The 26,113-nt window shown below is 36.6% G+C and overlaps 1 protein-coding gene across 50 annotated transcripts in view; it reads left to right on the top strand.

Moving 5' to 3' along the window:
- Positions 1-26,113, top strand: part of Nrxn3 (neurexin 3) — a 1,541,537-nt gene that overhangs the window by 1,362,795 nt on the left and 152,629 nt on the right. For all 50 annotated transcript variants that reach the window (XM_063240987.1, XM_063240986.1, XM_063240985.1 and 47 more), the window contains one exon: positions 6,764-6,935. In XM_063240987.1, the coding sequence (XP_063097057.1) occupies positions 6,764-6,935 (172 nt within the window). The remainder of the gene's footprint in view (positions 1-6,763; positions 6,936-26,113) is intronic.

Genomic DNA, 26,113 nt, shown 5'->3' with positions numbered 1-26,113 from the left:
TAATGAGCCAGTATGACACTGGTGTCTGTGGATGAAAAATGGATGTTAAGGAGGATTTGAAGGACATGAAGGCTCAGGATGCCTTTTTTGCTACTGGTGGTAACAGGAACTATGGCTTGGCTTTGCATCTTATTTATTTGCACCAGCTCCTTCCGGTCCTTCCCCAAATCTTTTCTCCTGAGGATAGGGTTCTTGTTATCCTACACTATTTCTTTCTCTGTCCCTTCCTTCCTCTCTTTCTCTCCCTCTCTATTCCTGTCTCCCTCTCTCCCTCTCCCTCTCTGTCTCTCTGTCTCTCTGAAATTTGCTTGGAGTTAGAGATGGGGATGTCTCGAGCTATTTATCAGTCTTATCTCTCTTGGCCCTCTGTTAGTACTTCAGACTGTGGATCTAATCCGCTTTAATTGATTGACTTCGTGCAACCAGACATCAGCAAATCACAAGGTGAACCAGAGAAGAGGCTGCAGCTTTTAAGGGTGGATGCCAAGGTCATTGAGACCTGCACACATTTAGGAAAACAGAATTAGTTTCTAGGCCATTTAACATAAATTTTCTAGGGCTAATGTATACGATTCTGGAGTTGATGATCTTGGGTGAGTGCTGGTCATTCCAAATCACCAGGTTCTATAGGGAGCATGCAAAGACCTCCGAATCATCTGCTGGCCCATTTCTCAGCCAGTCATCCCCATGGACATCATCATACTCATCAGCACCGACACCCACCAGTACCTCAAGGTTATGTCATTCTTTTAGAGCAGTTCAGAATGTGCCAAGGTACTGTTCCTTTCTCTTAATGACTACTATGCGGTGCAGGTGTTACCATTGTTGTTGACTTTGTATTGTTTTCTCAGTTTTGTTCTGAAAGCTTGAGACTCAGATAGCTGAGTGAACTGATTAAGATCAAATACATAAAAAGATAATGAACCTCAACTGGGCCCAGGCATTCTGATTTCAAGTCTCAAATTTGTTTAGGACCCAAAACAGACATTTGCTTTTTCCTGACCCTCCTGTCACAGTCCCACTTAAACTTCTCAAGGGAAAGGGACAATATCACTTTCAAGAGAAAACAGCAAAAATCTGAAGCATCTCTGGACTTTCTAACTCTAGTCCTGTCAATTGAGAGGTGCCTGAAAGACTTTGTTTCTGTCTTAGTCTTCTGTAGAGAGAGACCTGGTTTCTTCCATCTCCTGAACCCCTCGACAGTGTGTGTCTCAGCACCCAGGATGTGAACAATTAGTATTTATTAAATAGCAATAATCCTTTGTATGAAATAAGGGGACTGTGACACTGAATGCATAAACTAATGATTTTCCCTCAAGGCAGCTAATAGGCACAATCTGTGTTCTATTAAGAGCATATTGACTTGTCCCAAAGAACTTCAGTAAATTCCTCCTGATGCATCAAGTAAATTATACCTCACCATTTTGAATTTTACATACTGTGTGTATAAAGCAAAATTATACAGTGTTTTAATGCGCAAAATCTGAATACATTATCCATTAACTATTTTATCCTAGAATACAAATTCTAATTAGAGTCCGCAGATAAAAATATTTTCATAGTATCTTTTATTCACCAACACCCATTGTAATTCAGTATTCATTTATTTATCTGTCCATTAATTTAACAAATATTTATACCTACTAGGAGTTTTACATTTGAAGGAGCAAAAAGTATACAGAATGGATAGTTTAGGCAGATATAAAGTATGTAAAGTATGATATATATATATATATATATATATATATATATATATATATACAAATTTGATCATATGTGGGCTGGGCTGGGGACATAACCCACTGGCACAAATACCTGCCTGGCAAGTGTGAGGTCATGAGTTCAATCCCTGGTACAAATAAATAAATAAATAAATTTGAACATGTGATGCCTAGTGCTATTTTGATCAACAACATTCTATGTATAGAACCATTGCCCTGTATTATACCTAGGGATGTCATATCTTATGAGATAGTATAAGCACTATGTATGATATTTGCATTTCTCAGAACACATCCTTGTCATTAAATAATACATGGCTGTAAATCAGCTGCAACACTTAGTACATGTGACAGAATGTAACTCAGTGGACAATCTATGAAACTGAAATTCAGGCAGACCTAGAAGAAAGTCTTCAACAAACCTCTTACCTTGTGACTTCTCTAATTAGTAGCACTGAGCATTTAAAGATAATTCTATTCTAAAATTGGTGCTGGGCATCCAGGCAGGGTTTTGCTGAGTAACAAATGGCTCTGAACACTTAGCAGCATAAGGTGACAAAGCATCGTGTCTCATTGTCTGTCATGACCATTGCAAGTTGTTGCATTGCTATCATCCCTCAGTGATGGAGACTGATGGAGTAGACACCCCATGGATTTGCTGGGTTCAGTGGCTACAGCAACTAAACAACTCTAGGATGCACATGTATATAATTTCTTACAATTTATGAGCAGCATTGGTCTCTGAGCTCCATCCATCACTAGGGAATCCAGAAGGTCTCACGATGAGCCCATAATAGGAAGAACTAAAAACACGTGGCCACAGTGTCACTTTATATGGCAGACTTTGAAATGGGTGCAGAAACAACATGGCTATAAATTTTAACAACCTTTTCAGTGAATGGACCACAGTAGGCATCATTTACATTCTTTTTCTTGTATTTTGTTCATTTGTTGAATGTGCACATTGTGAGAGAAACATAGCAGTGACCATATTGAGAAGTGCCTGCATTTCTCCTCTTCCTTTTGTGCATTTAAAGATCTCAGGTCTGTGTCTGAAACAGTGGGAGGTGTTCTCTGTCTTCCCTGGGGACACTCTGGAGTAAAGAAATGGGTAGTCTTGGAGGAGCACCTTATTCCTGAAGAATTTTCTTTTTGCTTTACATTTCTGATGCTGGGGTTGGGGGCATCCTTTGGTTCATCTGAGCAGCTATAACTGTAACATAGCTGATTGAGAATCAGAAAGCTGGAGCCAAACTAATTTGAGAAACCAGGTGGGCTCATAAATAGTCATTATTGATGAAGAATGACTTACTGTACTGGCTATTTAAAGACATCTGTTTTCTCCACTGTTCTTTTTTTCCCCCCAGAATGCACTTGAGGATCTTTTGGTAATGTCTCCTGATTTACCATTTGTCTTTGTTTTAATATCAAGGAGAACATAGATTGAAGTGATTGCCTTGGTAGCAACTTTAGTGGTGATAGGTGTGGAGTTGTTAAAATTTATAGCTATGTTGTTTCTGCAGCTTCACTTTCCTTTTCTTAGAGAGTTTTATAAAAGGCACCAAGGAATGGGGAAAGACAGCAACTACCAAATTGTGGCGAGAAATCAACATGGCAGAAATTTTATGTTCTGTTGCTAAAATTTACATTTCTTTTCATAGTAAAGGTCTTCCAAACCAACCAGTCCTTATTTTGTACCACTCCTTTCAGTGAAAGGAAAGAGGACTAATATATATTGCAGTCCAGAAGCCAGCACAGCCCTGTAGCAAGTGCTTCATGCTTCTGTTCTCCTTCTCACAGTGAGCTTTAGAGGCAGCAATTTGCTTCGCCTTCCCTTCATAAGGAGAAAGAGGCAGTTAAGTAACATACCCAGACTTCTACAGGTTTAAGAATCAGAGGTGTTATTTTACTGTGCTATGATAAAATACACATTTACCCAATTAATTCTTCCAGAGATTGTTATTTATGGCAAATGATTAGGTAGTTCTTTCTCCTGATCTCACTCATCTCTTACACTGGTATAATATAAAGTGATATGTATCATACTGGTCAGAGTATGTTACCCTTATAAAAGCCCTTTTAGTATGTACACTTGATGTCTTCTTATACCGCATTTTCAAGAATGGTGCCCAGTATGGGTTAAGAAATTTATCAAGGTCAATCATGGGTGAATCCCAGGTGCTGCTTTTTATCCTTCATGTTTCTCTTCTGTAGACACACAGTCCCACGTGGTGGTTTACTTTTGTGGCATCTGAACATGATAGATTTATACCTGGGCAGGTTTATGGGTATTTGCTACAAGGCTTCCATGACTTCTAATGAACTGAAACAAAGCAGTTAGCCACAGATTATAATGCCACTGTGGTCCCATGACAAATGACAAGGAGGTTGCAGTAATGAAATCTTATTACTGCGAATAAAGAGAACACATCTGAGGTCTAGCACAGCCACATTTACCACTGTGGGAAGCAGAATGAAACATCTGGGTCAGAGTCTACACTGAATTTGGCTGTGTACTCACAAGATTAGGAGGATTTCTCCAAAACTGTAATTACAATGGCAAATGTGTAGTTCTAATGATAAGGATCAAGTATTTATTTTGGCAGAGATTAAATCTTTCTCTTCTTGAGTCTATTATAGATCTTGCAAAAAAATTTTACCCAAGAATATATCTTTCTGATCAGCTAACTCAGTGAGCCACAACTGTACCTTGCCACCTCTGGCACTGAAAAGCTACAGAACACTGGTGTAAAGGTCTCCTTTCTCCCACTAAAGTTGTTCTCCACCCATGATTAATTAGTGACTCAGAAGTGAATTGAATCACCAGTAGCAGTACTTTCCAAATGTCTAGGATTTATGTAGTGGCTTCTCATTGAAAAACAGTAGTGCAATAAACAGCCCACATTCATGGAGTGGGCAGAGCAGAATGGTTCCTGCAGACACAGTTTCTTAACTTATCCATTCTTTATATTCTACTAAGCAGATATGGCTAAAGCTATTATAGCCTTGTTCATTTAGGTATGAGGGTCTGAATACCCACAAACCCACTCATCCACCTATAGGCACAGCTTTAATATATGAATGAATGCTAATTCTTTTAGAGAAAACAGAAAATTCACAATGCTTTTTAATTCCTTGAGAATCAACAAGAGTATAAAATGGATAAAAAGTATTAATTATTAATAATTATGAGCATGAAAATACAAAAGAGAACCCATAAATAGGTTTGCCTTTCCATGTGTCATTTTTAAATGCTTGGCACTTTGTTTAATATAAAGATTTAAATAGGAAACCAAAAACAAAAAAAAAAAAACCCTGAGAATGTCTTGGTCCCAAAAGGCAGAGATTTCTGAAAGCCTGAGTATATTTAGCTACTATTTGAGAAATAATTTGAATCTATTTTTCTAAGAAACAGAAGTCAGGAAACACAGGTATTAGTGTATGCTTCCTACCATGCAGTCAAGGTACACAGGACCCAATCGTGTCCTTCTATATCTTGGCATCCATAAATGCTGACAGGATACCTTGTTGATTAAACTAGCATTCTCCTTTGGAGGACCAAGATTCCTGGGTAATTGTCCAGTTTTAACTTTCTGCAAGCTATATTTATTTAGTAACAAACAAAAGACAAGTTGAGGAAAGCTTGTCTTTGAGGAATATAAGTGCAATATATCAAGCTGTATTGAAGCCAGTGTTTATCCCACAAGTCTTAATGCACTGAATTTAATAGACATTTAATAGATGTCAAATGTATTATTTGATGAATGCATGGATGAGTGGATGTGCAAATTATTAAATCTGAGATTCAGTGAAACATTTTCTAGCATTTAGTTTATATAGATTTTAGAAGCATAACTTTCTCCTCCTCGTTAATTTTTCTACTTCTTGAAGGAGCAAATCAACAATAAAAAATGCAAATGAATAAATACTGTGACTCGGCTTTGTATTTAATCATTATCAGGTACCAAACTATTGCCAATAATGTAGACCTCTAACGAAATGGAGAAAGATGTCTCCCTTATCTCTTGGGTCTCCTTATACTCTGTAATGCTATGGTATCATCATGCAATGTTGAGAGAAGCTAAATATATTTGATCGTTAAGGTCACTCCCATTTTGTTTCATTGTGAATATTAATTCCAACTTTTAATCATAACCAATTGTTAAAATAACAGTTTAATTATTTCCAGGGCATCATATTTATGGTTCAATGTTTCCAAGCATTTCCTAGGAGGTAGATAATCTCATCACCTCCGTCATCACCATTTCCATTGTCATTACTGTCATTGCCATTTACCTCTAATTCATTGCAATTTACCATCTCATGAGTCTTTTCAAGACATACACCTCTTTTGTTACTGCTGTCATGCATAAGCAATAGTATAGAAATCACATTTTTCTTTGGGTTAAACTGAGAGATATGGCTGCTAGTATGAGAAAGGTAGCAGCCGTCTGATTCTAACAACCCAGCACAGTTTCACTGCCTTTTCCTGAAAGTTCCTTTTGTGTGTGGTTTAGGTCTGCAGAAAGTATTGCTAGCATCTGATCTATATAATGTTATTCCTCTGCCATTGGCTCTCAACAGTTCTGTATGTCTCCTTCTGGCTTGATTGTCCCAAAACTGTTGAGGCAGACTCACATTTCTTTTTTAATTCTAAATCTGAGTTGTGAAATGATTTAGGGTCCACTGTCTTTTATCCTTTCTTAGGAAACTGGCTGAATTCATCTCACAGAAATGATCTTTCTGGTGTCAGTGCTTCATTGTTAGGTAGCTCTGTCATTCCAGCCTTGATATCCATTGAGGGTAATTGAATGATGTAACCTGTGCAGTTCAGCTTGTGAGAACAATTTGGGTGGCTTTATACCATTGCTTTTTATGTTCAGGATGAAAGTCCATGGAGAAATACAGGTTACTATTATTAACTTCATACTGACAGCTCTCTCTTGGCTCCTACAGGCTTATTGCTAGTTGGAAGATCAACTTTAAAGGGAGAAAATCTTGTGGTCAGTGATAACTATGTCTTTTGTGCTTCTTTATTGCAGGAACAGGGGAAAATTGGCGTTGTCTTCAATATTGGCACGGTTGACATCTCCATCAAAGAGGAGAGAACCCCTGTCAATGATGGCAAATACCACGTGGTACGCTTCACCAGGAATGGCGGAAATGCGACCCTGCAGGTGGACAACTGGCCAGTAAATGAGCATTATCCTACAGGTACATGTTTTAATCTCAATGCCATCATCTCTCTTTCACTCTCCCATTCTCACTCCTCAGTAGGATTTTCTCATGACTGTCACCCCATCGTGGTATACTGAGAAGAGCACACATTCACACTTTTTGCACTAGAAGATCAGTTAATTCTATAAAACTTGATCTGTGTAGGGAGCTTATGGAGACTTCCTAACTATGCATTGAACATTTCTTACCAATCATTGGCCAATATGGCCTGACTGGCTCATAGTAAAGACAGTGATTATGAGTGCTCCAGGTTACTGCACACGAGTATCAGTACAGGGAAGGAACACAACCTCTATAGTGAGCTATTGTCTACAATTACAGGATAATCATTCTGAAATCTGGACTTTATTCCAATGCGATTGAAGGTACAGGTGGCCAGAGGTGGCAAAAAGACTTTAAAAGGAGATTTGCTAGACTTGGATTCATGAATAGTAAGTCATAAGAACAAAGAGAAAAAATAAAATAAAAGGCAGAATTTCATTATTTGGCTGACTTTCCCCATTTTTCTCTCACTTCTATTAAGCATATCTTGATCATCAGATATTGGTCTTGGTAGTCATATTAATAGCAAGCATGCTGGTGTGGGAGAGAGAGGAGTTAATCATCCATTTAAGTTTTACAGTCAAGGAGCATTCGGCAACAAACTCCCAGAGCCAGATGGCTGCTGAATCAAGGGCAGTGGAAGAAAAGGTTGGCTTCTTTAAGCAATCATTCTGGTAATCCCTCACCTTTTCTTCTCATCTTTCACCTCCCCTAGGAAAAGGGTTCAGAACTCTGATCATAAAAGTACCAAGAAGATAAAGCAAAACCTTTAGCAAGGGGCTTTTCTTTACAATAGCATTGTTACTTGATGGATGGATGGATGGATGGATGGATGGATGGATGGATGGGTGGATGGGTACAAGAAATAGCTCAGAATATTACACCACTCACTAACATGGTCCTGTACTTTAAATGCCCCCCAAATGTTTTTTTATATGTCATTTACAATGAAATGAATACAGTAATAAAGAAGCCCAAGTCTAAGGATCAGTTAACTAATAATTACTAAGCTTGGAGAAATATTAAAAATAAATTTGTCTGTCTGTGGCTCAAGACTCTTAAGTGGATTTAAGGATGTGATTGTGTCTCTATGCCTAAATCAGCATTAATTGTCTTTAAAAACTAGCCAGAAATAATCATTCTTGGTGGATTGTCCATTACTATCTAGAATCTCCTGTATCTGATTTTAAAATTTTGAGAGCAAGGCCCACAAGTTATTGAAGGATAAAAAGCCACTGACCCATTCATTTTCCATCTCAGTTTTCAAAAAGCAGACACCTCAGCCATTTCTGAATGTCTGTTAGCATTTCTTAGACTAAGGCCTAATAATGATCTTATGAATTTATCTTTGAGTACATGAAAGACACTAAGAGTGTTAACAGTTACTATGAATGATTGTCATCATCCAAATTCTCTAGACATTAATAGTCCTGATTTTTAAATGCTTCTTGCTTAAACTCTAGGGAATGTATTGTGGGCAGGTGAGAGGAACCAAAATAGCCTGGGATCTTAAATAGCTGTTCATTTGCTCTTAGGAAAAATCCATCTCTCTCTCTCCATGCATATTATCATTGGCCCTAACATTGCCGCTGCAGGTTTGTTGTGTTTCCATTAGGAGCTTTAAAGATTTCTAAATTAATGCTAACTATTTTCTCTGAGCCAACAGAGGATCACAAATTTGCTGCCAACATGAGAAGCTTTTTGAATGGTCATTTTAAAGCCAACAGTGTGAAAAACCAGAGACCCTTGTGGGGCACCCCATCTCTTTGTGTCTTCAGTTCCAAATTATGGGTTGCTCCCTTTATGTTTCCAACACAGAATAAAACTTTCTTTAGTGGCTTTGCTTTCTCCTGAAAACTACTATTATCATTGGTAACTGTTATTTAGTAATAAGGTATATTATTATTATAGGATGGAGTAAAGTATCATGGGTTTAAGTATAGGCCTTGTAGTCAACTGACATTGAGAATTTGGTTTCATCAGCTGTGAGTTTAAAACAGTTTGGTTTAAGACCTTGAAATGCCCTATGCATTGGAATATTGAGGTTTACTATAACAGTTTAAGAATGTATCAGATTGTCTCTTCCAAAATTCTCATTTATTACTGTATTTTGTTGTTTCCATAAGCCAGTGTTTATTCTTTCTGTTTGACAGTCTAGCCCCAAATTTACATAGGTATTTTTTTCCTTAATCTCTCTTTGGTTCCTAGTCTGGAAAATGGGTAAATTATAAAATTCTCTGTAGTTGAACATAAAGTGAAATGTATAAATGTAAAATTCTCAACATAATTTTCAATAATTAAATTGATTCTCAAATGCTAGGTATGATAACTATAAATATTTAGGTTGCATTTAAACTATGATATTTATTTATACAAATTACTTCATTTTAACTATTAAATAGCCTGCTGGTTGTTATTCGTTTCACATCAGGAACACTAAAGCCAGAGATCTTTTCCAAGATGGAAACAATTTCTACTGTTTACTGTCTACAATTCCTACTTCAAATTAGGAAGACTTTGGGTTTTTTTAAAATGCATAGTTAGAAATGGGCATCTTTCTTCTCATTTTAGATGTCTCGCTTCAAACAAGTGTCACATTTCAAAGGTTAGTTCCACGCAAAGGTAGTTGTGAGATGAGTGAAAAATTCTCCTTTAGGAAACAAAAATTGTATTAGCACAAATGAGCCTAAGCTTCCTCCTTACAGTAGCAATATCCTCCCATGAGACCATTGAGAATGCTAATATTTGAGGGAGCTGTTACCTTTCTTGGTTGCTTGGTTGAAAATGATAGGGTATATAAATCAAGGGCAACGTTTGAGTTTTATGTTCTACTTTACCTACACTCCCTAGGAGTGACTCACATTTTGAGTCTTGGCCACCTGATTTCCTTTCTTGCTTGATTTCCTATATAGTTGAAAGAATTTATTCAACTGAACGTCAAGTGTCATTAGGACAATCTGGAATAGTAATTTAATTGATTAATTTTAAATTACTAGATCAAAATCACCTCCGTATCTGGGTAGCAAAGAGCAAAGCAACCAACTTAGATACACTGTCTTGATACAATTTCTGGACAATTGATGATTCTCTCTTTTCAAGCCATTTTGTTTTATTGTTTGTACTGTAAACCATTGGAAGTCATAGAGAGGATTTCAGATTTTCCACTTAGTTATTGCTAGTGTTCAGACAGTAAAGAAATATTGAACAGTATCTACTAAATAGTCACTTAAGTTAGTTCATTCTGAGGACATACTCTCAGAAAATGCTACCTGCTTGCCAGCTCTGAATGGGACAACTTTACACCAGGATGAGCAGGGCCAACTCTCAAATCTTCTCACTGACATTTATAGGACTTTTTTGTGCCTCTCCTGAAGCAACATGCTGTGAAGTATTTAGAACCCAGCTGGGCACAGGGCATGTAGCACTGGCTCTTTTCAGTAAGGACTGAAAATGGACATGGTTCTATAGCAATTGGGATCTTATATCTCTTAATTCTGGGAAATAGAACTCAAAAGGAACTTCTTTCTTTGAACCTGAAAATAGAACAGCTAAGGAACAGGAGAGGGAAATAAAAGAAGAATAAGCCCAGAGCCATCATCCAAGCACCGACAAATGTGCCTTATAAAGCCTCTGCTGTCTCTCTACAATGCAGTTCTGAGGACAAGAGAGGGCAGGTGAAAGGCGAGTTGAGCTTGAGGAATTAATTTTAGCCACAGTTCTAGACCCCCTGGGAGCCTGAGCTGCCTGGGATTATTCAAGATCCTTTCTCTGCTATGTGTGGGTGGCCATTTATGCTGTCAGAGTTGTTAGAACCCTAAGCGTGGTGCAATAAGAGCTTCACAGATGCCAGCGAGGTTTTCGCAGCCACTATGTGCTAAGAACAGGTCTCAATTGTTTTCTCCTGGTTTTTGTGTATCAATTCAGTTGAAATGGACTCCACTGAAGTCTTCTTCATCAGCGTATACGTCGCTTTCAACACTACTATAGTGAAATACCTCAGGCATTTAACAAATAAATAGAAAATATTTATTTTCCTGTACACTTTTGGAAATTCCAGCCAACACCTTAGGTGACTCACTTACACCACAGACAACTAACTTATAAGAAAATATATTCACTTTTGCTCATGATTCTAGAAGTTCTACAACAGCACTAAATGGTCCTATTTGCTTTGAGTCTCTGCTGAAGGTGGCACTTCATGTATAGCATGACGTGTATCAAACTGCTTACCTCACTAGCTGGGAACCAACAAGAAAAGAAAGAGATGAGAGGTCCATAATCTCCTTTGACGATATACTCCCAATGACCAAAAACATCCCACAGCATTCCATCTCCTAAAGGCCTGCAGCACTTCCCAAGAGTACCACCCTGGGGAACAAGACTTTGACACATGAACCTTTGAGTTCCACCCATATAAACTATATGAGGCTCTGAATTACTTGTTCAGCCTCATCTGGTTTCATGGGCAGAACCAAGATTCCTGTCCTTGATACCACACTATACCACACTAACTCCAAATTCTTGACCACTTTCCTATTTCTGATTTGGTTATGTTTTTGATAACAGCACTATCTTTTCCATAAAAAATATTCTCAAACAGAAATCCATACCTGTCTGGGTTAGTTCAATTTTTACCCTTAGCACTATCATTTGGGGGTAGATAAATCTTTGCTGAGTGTGATGAGGGGAAACAGTGCTGTCCTGTGCATTGTAGGGTGTTTATGTGTGACCTTCACTCACTTGTTGCTAGTAACATATTTCCATAAAAGTCAAATGCCTTTGGTGGCAGCATAATGACCCTTAATGGAGAACCACTGAATTTGTAAAAATGCCCCAAATACATTGTTTCAAATGCTCATCATCCTTTGATGTTTAGACAGTATGCTTGGAAATAAGAAAGACTTTGTTTTTATCCACATCTCATCCTACATTACTGAGACTTTGAAGGGTTAAAATTAAGTCTGTCTTTTTGACATGATGCTGAAAATGTTTTAGGCCTTAGATTTTCATTAATTCCTAGCCAGGAGATTTTATTTCCTTTGCTCTTCACCTTTCCCTGTGAAGATTTGAGGCTTTGCCAGATTTGAAACACACATGAAACCTAGTCCCATCCACCTAGTCATTCATCCGTTCAGCACCAGTGTTTGTTTTCAGTTCAACATGGAGAAAAACATGTATAGTGGAGTCCTGCAAAGGGAATAAGAAGTATAACTATAATTAAGAAGGAACACTGTATGAAAACATGGTTTGAAGGCTTCAGAAAGGTAATAGCAACTATACAAAGACTGACTTAATGAATAGTATTGGACATTTCTAGGTACATTTTAAAGTCACCTTATTAATAATTTTCCCAAACATTCAGGCCCAAAATGTATCAGTAAAGCAGTCTATTTAATAAAGGCTGATTATGTGAACTGCAAAAGAGTCATACTCCCAATTTGTTAGGAAAGAGAAAGGAGAGAAAAACAGACAGAAAGAGAGATAGAGACACAGAGAGAGACAGAAAAGGAAAGGAAGAGAAGGGAAGGGAAGGGAAGGGAAGGGAAGGGAAGGGAAGGGAAGGGAAGGGAAGGGAAGGGAAGGGAAGGGAAGGGAAGGGAAGGGAAGGGAAGGAAAGGAAGAGGAGGGCAGGAGAGGGGAGGGGAGGGGAGGGGAGAGGAGGAGAGGAGAGGAGAGGAGAGGAGAGGAGAGGAGAGGAGAGGAGAGGAGAGGAGAGGAGAGGAGAGGAGAGGAGAGGAGAGAAAAGGATATTTAGCAGTGGTTCTCAACCTGGCTCCAAATAGGGTCCCCTGGAAACTTTACTAAACTGTCAGTGCTCAGGCCCCTATTGTCTGTCATCTAATCTAAGGGGTCTGGAGGTATGGTCCATGCATCACCAGCATCTGCATCCCCTGAGAGGTGTTTAAATTGCAGGCTCTTGGGTAACTGATAACTACTGAATCAGAATTATCCCTAGCTGTTTCATGTGCACAACAAAATTTGGAAAGTACTGGCCTAGGCATTGGCATTTTTATAAAACTCCGACAGTGATTCTATATTCACCTAGGTTTGAGAAACTAAGATTGAGAATCATTGATGTCTAGAGAACTAAAAATATCTTTCCCCCTGCTTTTGGAGTGGCTGCTGATGCGGTTTAATATGGTAACCACAAACTGCATGTAGCTATTGTGTTACTCGTAATATGGCTAGCACAATTAATGTCTGAAATTTTTGTTTTATCATACCATTATTTTACATTAGGCACTAAAGCCTTTAAATACATTTTCATATTCAATCACTACAGTAACACTTTGGATATTATTATTGCATAGCACAGAATTAGAATGCAGTGTCTCTTATTTTCCTTTACACATGTTGTCATATAAATATTTACTTGCATCATGGATAAAATAATGAGCATTTGCCTTCATATGACTTCTGAATTTATCTAATGAGTTTTGGTATCACACAACCACAGTGATAAAAACCAACCTATTTATGAGTTTGGTGAAGAAGCATCAGAGGAGGATGATTTATAAGAGTTCCGAGGTCAAACTGCTTGCTTGCAACCGAGAGCCACTGGCCTGATCATTGACAACTTCCCCACGACTTGAGTGAATTCCTTTTGTTGAGAATTTTCTGTGTTTTAGTCTCTATAGCTGTAAGTTGGATTTTCTTCCATTAAAAACTAGTGAAGACTCAGATTGACATTTAAGAGAGGAGATTTCAAAAAAGTAAATAAAGTACTGGCTAGAGATATGTCCTAAAGAAGTGACAGTCTACCGTTCAGCTGTTTTTGTGTGCTCTGACAACATGGCTTGGAGCAAATCTTTCAACAGGCTTGACCCTAAAATACCTGATATTTTATCTGTCAGATGGGGATTAGGATCACTGGTCTACCTCTGGAGGTAGAAAGGTCTTTGAGGATAGTAGAGAACTGTATGCATAACAATTGTGCTTGCAGCTATTTCATCAGGATTATCTATCACCTGGAAGCATTTCTGGCCCTGAGAAGACTTCCTGCAGTGAGGTTTACTCAGCAAAGGACAAAAAGAAAATATTTCTCACTCTATTCTGGAACAGTAGAGATGGTGCCAAAGTGAACAATGTGCACAGAATAAACATGTTATAAAAGTATAAAACGTGGCAGATGAAGCCCACCACCGTCTTCCAGCCAACCACTCAGGTGGTGATGGCTGCCATTTGCTGAGTGTGTCCTATATGTTCTCCACTTCATGGACATCGTCCTACCTAGCCTTGAAGCAACCTTCATAGTCACTGATAGTTTTATGCCCATTATATAGATTAGGAATAATCTGAAAACATTTAGGGTTAGTGTGATTTTACAAATGCTGATATAGAATCTGACTTAAGACTCAACATTTTAATCATACATGGAACCTCCTTTAGATTATATATGGTACGCTGGGGCAGTGGGATATCCCAGAAATTCTGGCTTTCAGTCAAGTCCTAGCAATTTTGAGTATTTCTCTGAAGGCAAATTCTATAATCTGCTCAAGTTAAATGTTCAATTCCTGCCAGGTCTAGATGTCAGCACTTCCCTGGGTACCCATAGAGATTTGCCTTTATCTATCTCATTGGTGAAGCCTTTGGGGAATGTGTCATCCTCTTTCCTTTCATGATCCCATTATGCCTTTTAGCACCATATCTACACAGACAGAAAGCGATCATTAAAGTCTGCCTAATGGTTAATGGTCTTACCTGGAGGATGGGAAGTGATGTGAGGGTGCTTAGTCATTTTTTTCTGCAATATTTTTTGATCAGGCAAACCTCCTTGCTCCTCTGTGAATTTCCAGTCACAAGATAAATAGCTTTGTATCTAACAAGTTAAATACAATTACTGCTATCAAACCTGGTGCCTTTCTTTCCCTGTAAATGTCCCTTAGAACTGATAAGAATTTCAAGGCAAACTGCAATCTTGACTAATATTAAATTAAACACAGTCACTCAGAAGATAAAACACTAGACAGAAATATACTGTATATATATGAAAGTTACATAAATATATGTTATACATATTTATGTAAGTAAGATTATCTTGCAAGGGAGAATACTTGAAAGAGAGGGACAAGTTGTCCTGGCACAGGAGTACTTGCCTCTAAGATATTAAGCTACTGCACAACTTTAGTTTATAAAGGACTTAAATAACACACACAAAAGATCTTATAATTATAATGAAGATTTTTATCAGATAATATTGGTATCAATATTGTAACTACTGTCATTATTTATCCACAATTCATTTATGAAGAGAGTAGTGTTTTTGGACCACAGGATTATTGATCAAAAAATTGATTTTACTACAAATTTCTGTAGGAATATATGGCATACATACATTATTTGGGGCCTTGATTATGTTTTCCTCATTTATAGCAGGTTACCTTATAATTTAGAAGGGAAGATGAATTTTTACAAATTAAAAATTCACATGATATTTGTTTTGCTACATGTTAAATATTATAAATATTATAGTTTAGGGGCATAGTAAAATGAGTAATGAGGAATTAAAGAATCACTTCTGGGCATAATTTAACTGGAAATGTAAAGGGGAAGTCTTCTTAATTTTCATCTATAATGCATGCATTTTATTAAACCATATCTTTGGAATAATATTAGATATATAGGATAGTCACATTTTTATATGAGTTTAAAATTATACTCATTTGAAATCATATGACATAAAAACATTAATAACATCACACTCCATGTGAAGTATTTCTAATACGTCTATTTAGAACAATCATGAAATACTATACAATTCTAACCTTTCTCACAATGTCCAAGTATTATTTGCCTTATTGTCACATTTAAAGTTCTAGTTTAAGTAATAAATAAAAATATAACCTGCAGAATTTTTCCTCAATTATGAAAATCTAGAACTCTTATGTCAACTGTCACATGTGGTTGCCATGTATGTCTTTTCTCTGCCCCAAAGTTCTCTGAACATCATTTGTTCTGACACCAGTATCAGTATAATTTTATTCATAAGAAGCTTTCAAGTTGCTTTCTTCTCCCTTTAAGTTTTGCACAAGGTTCCAGGGTCTCTCTGGTTATTTAAAGTCTGAAAAGAACATTGAGCTTCTTAGAGAAAGGTGGAACATAAATATCCAATAGTGGTAATATATATTCACATACAGTTTGTCATTTATAATACTATAAAGCAGAGAGGTAATGAATGGCACTCTATACTGTAAATCACTCAATCGATTGTAATCATATTGCAGCTCATCTCAAAGAGATAAAGACCTTCCACTCCCCTAAAATCTCTGTCAATATCCCAGCAGGCTGAAGAGAAAGGAAAAGGAGGTCAGAAAAGGAATGAGTCAAGGACAAAGAGGCACTTTCAATCTTCAGTTCATAAAGTTAACACGGACTTGATTTGATTCCCAGTGATATTTACTGTGTGCTGTATGAGATGCATTTCTTACTCACACAGTACGTTTATAGCCTCCCAGTAAGTCCCTGATGCTCTGTGTTAGCCTGGATGATGCAGTTTGCCAAATGCCAATAAGAGAAACACAGAAATGTGTAAAAAGATTTAGGGATTGGGACTAGGGAGATGGGAGGCGATACAATATAACAGAAGTCACATGCTATAAGTTATATCAAACAACAGAAATGAATTAATAATAGACTGTAGCAATTATATTGCACTCACAACAGCAGAAACACTGCAAATGCCTTTTTTCTGATATTACCTTTAATGTATAAAAGATGTCACTGGTCCCCTATTTTATCAATAAATAGATTTGAGTAGAGCCATCTCATTCATTCACTGCACATTCATTCATTCATTCACCATGCAACAAATACATATTCAATATCTAGTACATACACAAATCTGCTGGGTGACGGCATATGGTGAGAAATAAAACAGCCTTTGTTCTCAAGGATCTTCTAGTGTAGTGGAGTATAAATATAAGTAAATCAACAAGGTAATTTTAATACCTAAATTTTACTGAGCAATTTAAGAACCAAGCACTGTACTGAGTTCTTGTATTAATGTCCACAATAAAGAAGCACATACTAATTTTATCCACCTTTTATAAATGGGAATATGAAGCCATGAGCTAGTCCATGAAGACCAGGAAGGCTCTCTGGATGTCTTGGAAGGAAAACTCGGTGCTTTCACAGCTTTATTAATGCTGAATTCCTATGCCCCAACCCCTGCATATACATAATATATGCAGTTCAATGAGTTTGGAAACACATATGCACCTGCAATACTATCATCATATTTCTTGTAATAAACATACCCGTCATACATGATTTCACTTTGTTTAATCATTCCAGTAGTTCTGGGAGAAAAACTTTGATGACCCTCTTTTACAGTAAAATAAACTGAGGCTCTGGGAAATTGGGTGTAATTTCTGCAGTCACAGCTCTACTGAGTGCCAATTCTAGGATTCCAGTGAAATTTGTTTGTTTAAATCCTAATCCTTTCTACTTCAGTTTCTTAACTGGCTTCCAGGAGCACCCCAGTATGCATTGGATAGAGAGCTCAGATCTGTTTGGTTGACAGATGTAAATTCACATGCAAATTTACTATTATTTCCCACATTCTCTTGAATGCAGAACAGTGTATAATCCTGTTATTAAACATTGACTAGAAATGCACTTCTGTCCAATGCACAATTGCCAGCCTCAGTGTTTAATTAAACTAGATTTGTTTCCATTCTAATCACAGATTTAAATTGTGGTTTTCTTAGAATTCAGTGGTGAAATTTTCATTGCAGCATATAAGTTTCTGAAAACTGTATTGCAGATACAGAGTTGAAGTATCACAGTCTATCTTTAAATAACGTATTTTAGGTGAATAATATTTAAAAAGAGGAGGTAACACTAATAAAGTATTTTTATTGAATCCTCACAGCATTTGTATGGGGATTATATTCTTATTTCTTTATTGGAAATAAAGAAAATACATCTCAGACATATTAAGTAACATACCCCATGTCGCAGAGCTGCTAGGTGACAGAAACACCTGGATTATTATGTAGGCAAGGAGACCTTGGCACTCTTAATTAGATGGCGAGTTGGCAAAAGCCTTAAGTCTTTGAAAGCCTACATTTAAATATTTTATTTATTTATTGCATTTACTTATCTTTTATAAATGTTATAAGTGCTAGAGAGTTGACTCTGCAAGGTCTCCACTTCAGTTATTCAGTCTTTCTGTTGTAGAACAAAAACGATCCTAGACAGCACATAAATGAAGAGGTATGCTGCAGTCTAATAAAACTTGGGATGTAAAAGAAGCTCAGATAGGGGCTGGGGATTTAGCTCAGCGGCATGAGTGCCTGCCGTGCAAGCAGGCGTCCTGAGTTTGATCCCTGGATCCCTGGTCCCAATAAAAAGGGAAAAGACCAAAAAAAAAAAAAAAAAAAAAAAGCTCAGATGGACCAGATTTACCTCTTAGTTGCAGTTGAGGGAACCCTGATTGAAATCACAGATACTCTGAAGCCCACAGTGCTGACTTCACTGAACCATCCACCTTATTTTGTGGCCTATTTTTATCTCTGTTTAGAAACAAGACAGCAAGATAATCTGTAAATGGGTGAGCTCAGTCCCCAGAGACACCAAGAATAGTCTACTACAGACACACTGGTGAGGTTAATTCAGGCCAAGGAAATGGAAAGATTCATTAAGTGAGGCAGACAGTTCATTTGCCTGTACTTAAAAACAGTAAAGAGCAAATTAAAAATATATCAAGCATATATCAGTCTCTGAAAAACACCAACAATTCAGATTGTTTTGTCATCCAATGTTGTACACTACCTTGCTTACAGATTTGAAGATGACAGACAGAAAGTATTATTTCTTTAATTCTGTTACTTCTAATAATCACTGTATACTATGGTGGTCCAAATATACTCTCCTCTTCCCTGAGAGAAGTCATATATTTTTTCTTTTCGATTTATAAATTTTTATAAAGTTTCCGGCATAGCTGCCCTGGGCTATTCTCAATAGCATTTCTACACAAAGGGGACAAGGTAAGACCTAACATTTGTGTTTTATCCTACTCACTTCCTGATATATCTATCTTCTGAGACCCAGAGAGCCTCTCCTTCATTTTCTCAGCATTGATTGTCTCTGTCCCGTGATGAATGCTGCCTTTTGGAGCCTCAGCTGTTTCTGGCCATTGATCTGCTGTCATGGGGGTGGACTATGCTTAGATATGGCTCAGCCTACTTCCTGCCTTTGCATTTGAGGGATTCTAGAATCTGTTTCTCTATTGTTAAAGGAACAAAGAGCAGGTTACAACTTTTCATAGATTTGTATATGCATACGAGCATGCACATGTTTAAAATAAGTTTCTAAAATTCATTCTGATAGATGTCTCGCTATTTCCCCATGCCTGACAACTGCCATTTAACTCTCTGATCTAAGTTACAATTACAAGCTATGAATGTCTAGAAACTTCTCATACAAAACAAAGAACAGTTATAAACCTGTATTTCTAAAATTGCACTGGAAATTGAACCCAGGACTCACTGAGATATCACCCTCCCCCATCCTTCACTTTATGAACCGGCATATTGTAAATTTACTAAGTTTCCCATTGCTGGGCTCAAAGTTGTGAGCTTCTTGGCTCAGCCTTCCAGATTTCTGAGATGACAGGCAAGAGTCATCATACCTAACAACTTTTAATTTGCCAAAAAAGTAGATTTTAGGTAATCTTACCACGGAAAAGAAAAAATTGTATAAGATGATAAAATGTTACTTTTCTTGACTATAGAAATTACTTTACCATTTTATATGTTTATCAAGACAAACATCAAAACATATCAAAACATCGTGTTGTGGATCTTATGTATAACTAAAGTTTAAAACAAAAAATTCAAGCCAAAGCATGTGGGATTTAATTTATAAAGTAGTGTTCTTGTCATATTTTGCAGATCTTAAGGTTAAGTAACTAAAATTAGCAGTTAAAATTAAAAGTGAAATAAATCAGACACACAATCGTAAGTATCAAGATTTTTCTTATATTAGAAAAACCAAAATATCAATAAAAAGCAAAGTAAAAGATAATATTAGGAAACAGAGAGATAGATATTTTGCAAATGGGAGGTGGACCAAGATATGGAAGGAGGGGGAGTGAGGGTAGGGACATAAAATAATTAAGATATTTTTTATACGTATACCAACTACCCACAATGAATGCAGCTACTATATACTGCTGACATGTAATAATAAAAATAAAAATTTAAAAGTTAAAAGTCTCACCCAGAATATAAAATATTAGCAATAACTCAAGCAAAGTAGTCATAATTTTGCTTTAATATTTTAAAGCATCAAATATAGTAAGTGTTCAATAAATGTTAAATTGTACAACTACACTGAGGCTATCAAATATTCCTGCCTTCATCGTCTGCATATATACAACAATAATATACACTAAGGTAAAGAACGTGTTTTAAACCATTTATAGTACATTCATAGTAATAGGAAAATACAAATGCTTGCTGTTAAAAACTTTTAAGATTTCACTGGGAATACTTTATTTGTTGCAACATTTAAATCTTATATTAGTAAACCATTATTATATTGGTGAGACGATTCAGGTTGATCTAAAAGGGAAGATTTCCCACTGTAACCAGACAACATAATAAAATTGGGAAAAGATAGTAATTTAAGGATTTGTGAAAGTTGGGGATAATACAAATCTGATGTATATATACATGTAAAATAACTATAAATCTAAAATCTTAGCCTTGATTTAGAAGTACTCTTGCATTTTTTACCCCTATAGAACTGTTGTGAGGTTTTATTTCAAATAAAATAGCACTTTATATGAGTACAATATTTAAAAAAAAACTAGAATTTTTTAAAAATTCTAGTGGATTTTTTTTCTTGAAATTTTTGCACGGTAAGGCTGATGTTGGACCTCTAGTATGGGAAAGGATGAAGACAAGCTACAGAAAATTATATATTGTTCTCAGAGAGCAATCAAGCTCTCCTAAAGGAGATAAACCTAGTGAAATCTAATAGTCATACTTCATTTTGTGACTTTCTCCCACTATGACCTCAGAGAATTTTGAACCCCTGGTAGGTCTATAAAGGGAATTTTGAAATGTTCCTAATAGAGCTGTTCTTGAAATAAGCCATCCAAACTCAGCGAAGTGCTCTGCCAAATATTAACAGAGTTCTGACCAACTCTGATCCCAATTTCTATTCCCTTCTCAGTAGTTGTACGTCATTCATCTGAATCACTTGTTCTGAGCCCATCTTCCTAATGATTTGACTGGAAATATGATGGTTATAGATGTTTCCGCTTAACACCACAGGCCACAACTTTACTGAACTTTGCAGGCAAGAAACATGCCTTGTTCTGGGGCTGCATAATTATGCACCTTGCTATACAGTTGCTTTAGTCTTTTTCTGATCAAATATAGCAGTCAATGTAATTACATTACCTTTCTCTCTCTTCTGGCCTTGATTCTTTGATGTAAGCCATTCTGCACTCCTATTTTTCCAAATTCTCATGGGCTCCTCCAGCTACTTAGAACAAGCAAACTGTTAAAGAAACGAACCTAGAATTTAGGCAATAACTATGTGCCATCAAAACTCACTACTATTTAGAAGCATAGTACTAGCTAGATTTCCAATTAACAATCCAGTCTCTTGGTGGGAGATGAAACAGGAAACAGTCCCCGTATCTGCTTTCTGTTTTTTACAGAAATCACTCAAAAAAGTTTTTTTAATAGTATTCATTAATCACCCATCTCTATACATCTCTGTACTATAAACTGAATTAGATTTGAGCCTATTCAAACAGACCAAGTTTAAATCCAACAGGATAAATAAGGAAATAAATCTACTTTTATTTTAAACTTCACATTACTTAGTGTCCCCCTTTTAAATTTAGACTGCATCCATGGGTTTTGCATAGATGGGAAATTTCAATCTTTATCCAAAAGTCTTAAAACATGGGAGGGTCCCAATGAGACTTAAATAAGCCACCATCCCTGATATCAGAAATTTAAAAAAAGAAAGAAAAGAGCATGCTCTCCTCTCTCCTGTCTCATTTTATTACTAATTATACCCTAAACTTACTAATTTTCTAAGTGCTTTTTGACAAGACAGCAAAGGTACATCAATAGATACTGCGTGAACTTGAGTAGGCAAATCGAGTCCCTCAAAAGCCTTTTTTTTAATGTCTTGGATCATTACTGCAAAGATAAAAGCACCCTTATGAAAGAGTAAAATTCAAAGGAACTTGGTAATTAGAATGGTGAAAATATTAGGGCACCCTCTGCACTTCCCTGGTTGGTTTAAAAATTTCTTCGTGGTATAGACCTGCCTGATTTTATTAGTCTAATTTGAAATGTTACAGATGATCGATGGAGAGTTTCTTTCACCAAAAGAATAGATCACTAATTTCTTTTCCTAGATTTGGGAAAAAAAAGGTTTTGCTCCATTTTATTAGGGATGTCAGTTGAAATTATTATGAACAATTCTTTAAATGATGGCTATTTCTTACACATATCTAGGAGCTGGTTCTAATCACAACTTGTAAGTTCCAGGTAGAACACATAGAAATTTTCTTGGTTTGAGATATTTATAAAATTTCTCTTTCTGTGTAGTATATGCCAATACATATTGGGTAAATATAAAAGCATTGCTTTTGCTTCAGAAAATGTACAATAAACTTTAAATTTGAAATCCCATACTTGTTAGACATGCTTACCAGATTGACAAGATTTAATATCATGCATTTAATGCTTTACATTAAATGGTTAAAAGAAAAAAAAAATATTTGTACCTCTTAAATATGTAAGTTTCTGGAGTTTACAAGAATCTTAGTAATCATCTAAATTCTAAGCCTTCAAAGTTTCATACTTTTTAATAATTTGTTGGATGCAAGACACCTGCCTCTTGAGATGGTAGTGGTTGTCAACTTCATGAATATTCTCAAGCATTAAAAACATATCAGTATTTTGTGTTATTGTGTGTTGGAATTTTTGAAAGTCAGATGCTAAATGTTTTATGAAAAATCATGCTTCTGAGATGATTGTAAGTCCATAGTGGAAAAAAACACATTCCCAAAAACTGATATTCCGTGTACAGTAAAGGAGTCTGGGTGCAGATAAGTATTTTACATGTGTGGATAACTGTATACTCATCCCTGTCCACTTTCTTGAAAGTTGTTTATTAAAAAGCATTGGTTTATGGGGTTGGGGATTTAGCTCAGCAGCATAAGTGCTTTCCTTGCAAGTGTGCAGTAGTGAGTTCGATCCCTGGTACCGATAAAAACAAAACAAAACAAAAAAACCAAAACAAAACAAAACAAAACAAAAAAAGCATCAGTTTAGAAAAATGCTGTCCTGACCATTATACTTGTAATGTGACCTAATACTGGAGTCAACATAGACTACTATGTACTTCTAATGATTGACATGTATGTGTCACTGGAGTTGACAATCAGAACCTCGGGCAATGTTTGGTGTCCTAACTCTTTAACCCCTTCATATCAAGGTCTTGATTAGTTTTGATGCTTTTGTCTTGGGTCCAGCTGTCATTCATATGCTAAAGTAAGACCATTAGTACACTGAATCATAGGGAAATGATTTAAAAATGTGTGTAGGCCTTGGAATTATTTGTAGAATGAGGAACTCTTTGGTTCCTCTTTGGTGGGGTCAAGGTCACAGTGCCAAAAAGTCCTACCAGCAAATCCAGAATTCAACCTGTTCTTATTCCTGATCTGCTGGCCACCGCTCACTCAGTGGTGGTGGAAGGAGGTCAGATAAGAGATGTCTAGTTCCCTCATTTGCTGCCTCCCACAATTCTTCCTTTCCTTTCCTTCTTCTCTAAGTCTAGACATAGGGATTCTGGAAGCATCAGACCTCCCTTGCCCTTTTCCAACTGCCACAGCATTAATTCTTCCTTCTCTTTTCAGGAGGGGAATTATTGCATCTTTTCCTTGGATTTAGTAATCTGTCTTAGAAAGAGGACACAGCTAAGGACAGGAAGCAGGGGTCTGGGTCTCCCTGGCTGCAGCCCAGGTGTGGGAGTCCTCTCACTACACAGACTCCTCTGACTTCAGAGACAGGTCCTGAGCTGCTTCCTCCCTCCTCTGAGCTCACATGGGATCCCTCTTGATCTTCTGACTCCCTTTAAGGGCTGTGATATACCCGACCATTCTAAGCACACTCAGGTGGCTGGGTTTCTCTGATTGTGAAAGAGGAGCCTAAACTGGCCTTCTTCACAAGGCATCCTAGAGAAGAGGCATCAAAATGCAGGTATTGCTTGTGCTTCTGCCTGCATCCATTTACTACCCTGTCAGGTGCCAGAGGAAGTTCCACAGGCTGGATGAAGAGGTGAAAAAACTAGATTCAGCCTCTGGTGGGAGATGTGAAAAACTCCTGTTGCAAAGAGATGTGGGTACTGGAATGGGACTGTGGCTGCTTTTCTGTTTAACACAGTAGAAAAGAAGAAGAGGTCTGATTGCAGTAACTATGGCCTTTTTAAAACCTCATCTTATCAATCTTACGTTCAAGCCTCTAACAGTTGGAAGTTAGTTACCGTCACTCAGGAATTGTCCCTCCTTTTTTTCAAGACATGGTATTTAAAAACAAATCTTGGCATTTCCTTTTGGGTCACAACATTTTCTTCTTTTGCTTTTTCCATTTTTTCGTAGTCTATTTGATTATTCTGCCTTAAATTGAATTAATTGCATTTAAAAATATTAAATATACATTGTATTTTTATTCTTGTTTATATTCTCACTGGGTACTTTCAAATACTTTATTTGCATTTATTTTAAGTATTATAATAAATCAGCATTATTAATAAAATTCATTACAATTATATAAGGCACAGTCTCCCTTTTTTGCTTCTCTTCTTCTTTCTTTTTTCTCTTCCTGTTTACTTCTTTGATTTTTTAAAAGATATTGATGCTTTTAAAAAAGAGCTTCTTTACAGATTCTTACTTTCTCATGCCATCTCTCTGAGCCCAATAAATTGCTGTTTAGCGTTATCTTTTGTTCGTAGCCAGATTTGAGGCCATGCTGCAGTTCTCACAAACAAATCAATTTGAATTAATTTGCCAAGTAGAGTTAATGAGGCATCGTACGAATTCAAGATATACTTCAACCACTGCATTCCCTGAGGTCATTTCTTCACTGGGAAAATTTTGATTCTTGCACCACACTGCAGTATTGTATACCTGACCCTTAAATCTTTTGCTAAAGGATGCATAGTTCCCAACTGGTTTATTTTTGAATAACCTTGAAAATGCCATGAAACCAAACACATAAGTATATAGATAATTCTTTAATTAATGCCTCAGAGGAGAGAGTGCCGTCTTTATCTGCACACGGTGATGCTTGTTATGCTAGAAATTCTATTTCAATGATGTTCAAAGCAGAAGTTTGAGAAATACAAAATTAGGGGAATCATATTTCTTAGATGATCTTTAAGGTCCCCTCAATTTAAAAAAACTGTTGTCCTCTTCTTTCAAAGTGACTTTTACTCCCAGAAATAAGTTCAAGATGAATTGTAAAACAGGGAAGCATTTGCCCAAAAAGGGACTTCAGTGGTTCTGTGAATTTCCTACTCTCTATATTTACATTTTCTTCTGTTACAAATTAAATTCCTTCAAACTAGAGAGACTAAGGCAGACAAAAGAGATGTAAAATTCCTTTACCCACCTGCAAACCTGCAAAGGTGAGAAAAATGGTAATAGACTTCTTTAAAGAAGCTTGTAGTTTTAGTCTTAGGAGATAATCTTCTCAAGGTGTTTAAAAAACTTGAAATACAACCTCTTGTTTATATCCACTCAAAAATTAGAATAAATCAGAATAAAAAATCAACTTGGGAGAAGTGTGCTAAATTCTACATATTACAAAAGGTTAGTTCTGTTAAACTTGGGAATCATATATAAGCATTCCAAAATGCTTCTTTTGACCAAAAAGTCAGTACATAGTTCACCATATTTAACAAAGAATCTAGTGATGTATGAAGACATCATTCATTTTCACTCTGAGGACATGAACTCATTAAAATAACTTTTGCCAAACATGTGTAAATTCCCCTTGGGTAACATTATAACAAATCTGAAAATGAACAGAATGTTATATATATCATACAGTATCTTCATTTCCCCAAGGGTA

Source organism: Cavia porcellus, unplaced genomic scaffold (genome assembly GCF_034190915.1).
Source record: "Cavia porcellus strain 051 isolate PalLab524CR breed Dunkin Hartley unplaced genomic scaffold, mCavPor4.1 scaffold_31, whole genome shotgun sequence".
Lineage (NCBI taxonomy): Eukaryota > Metazoa > Chordata > Mammalia > Rodentia > Caviidae > Cavia > Cavia porcellus.
Note: the sequence above shows the minus strand (reverse complement) of the source record. Positions and strands in the feature narration are given on the sequence as shown.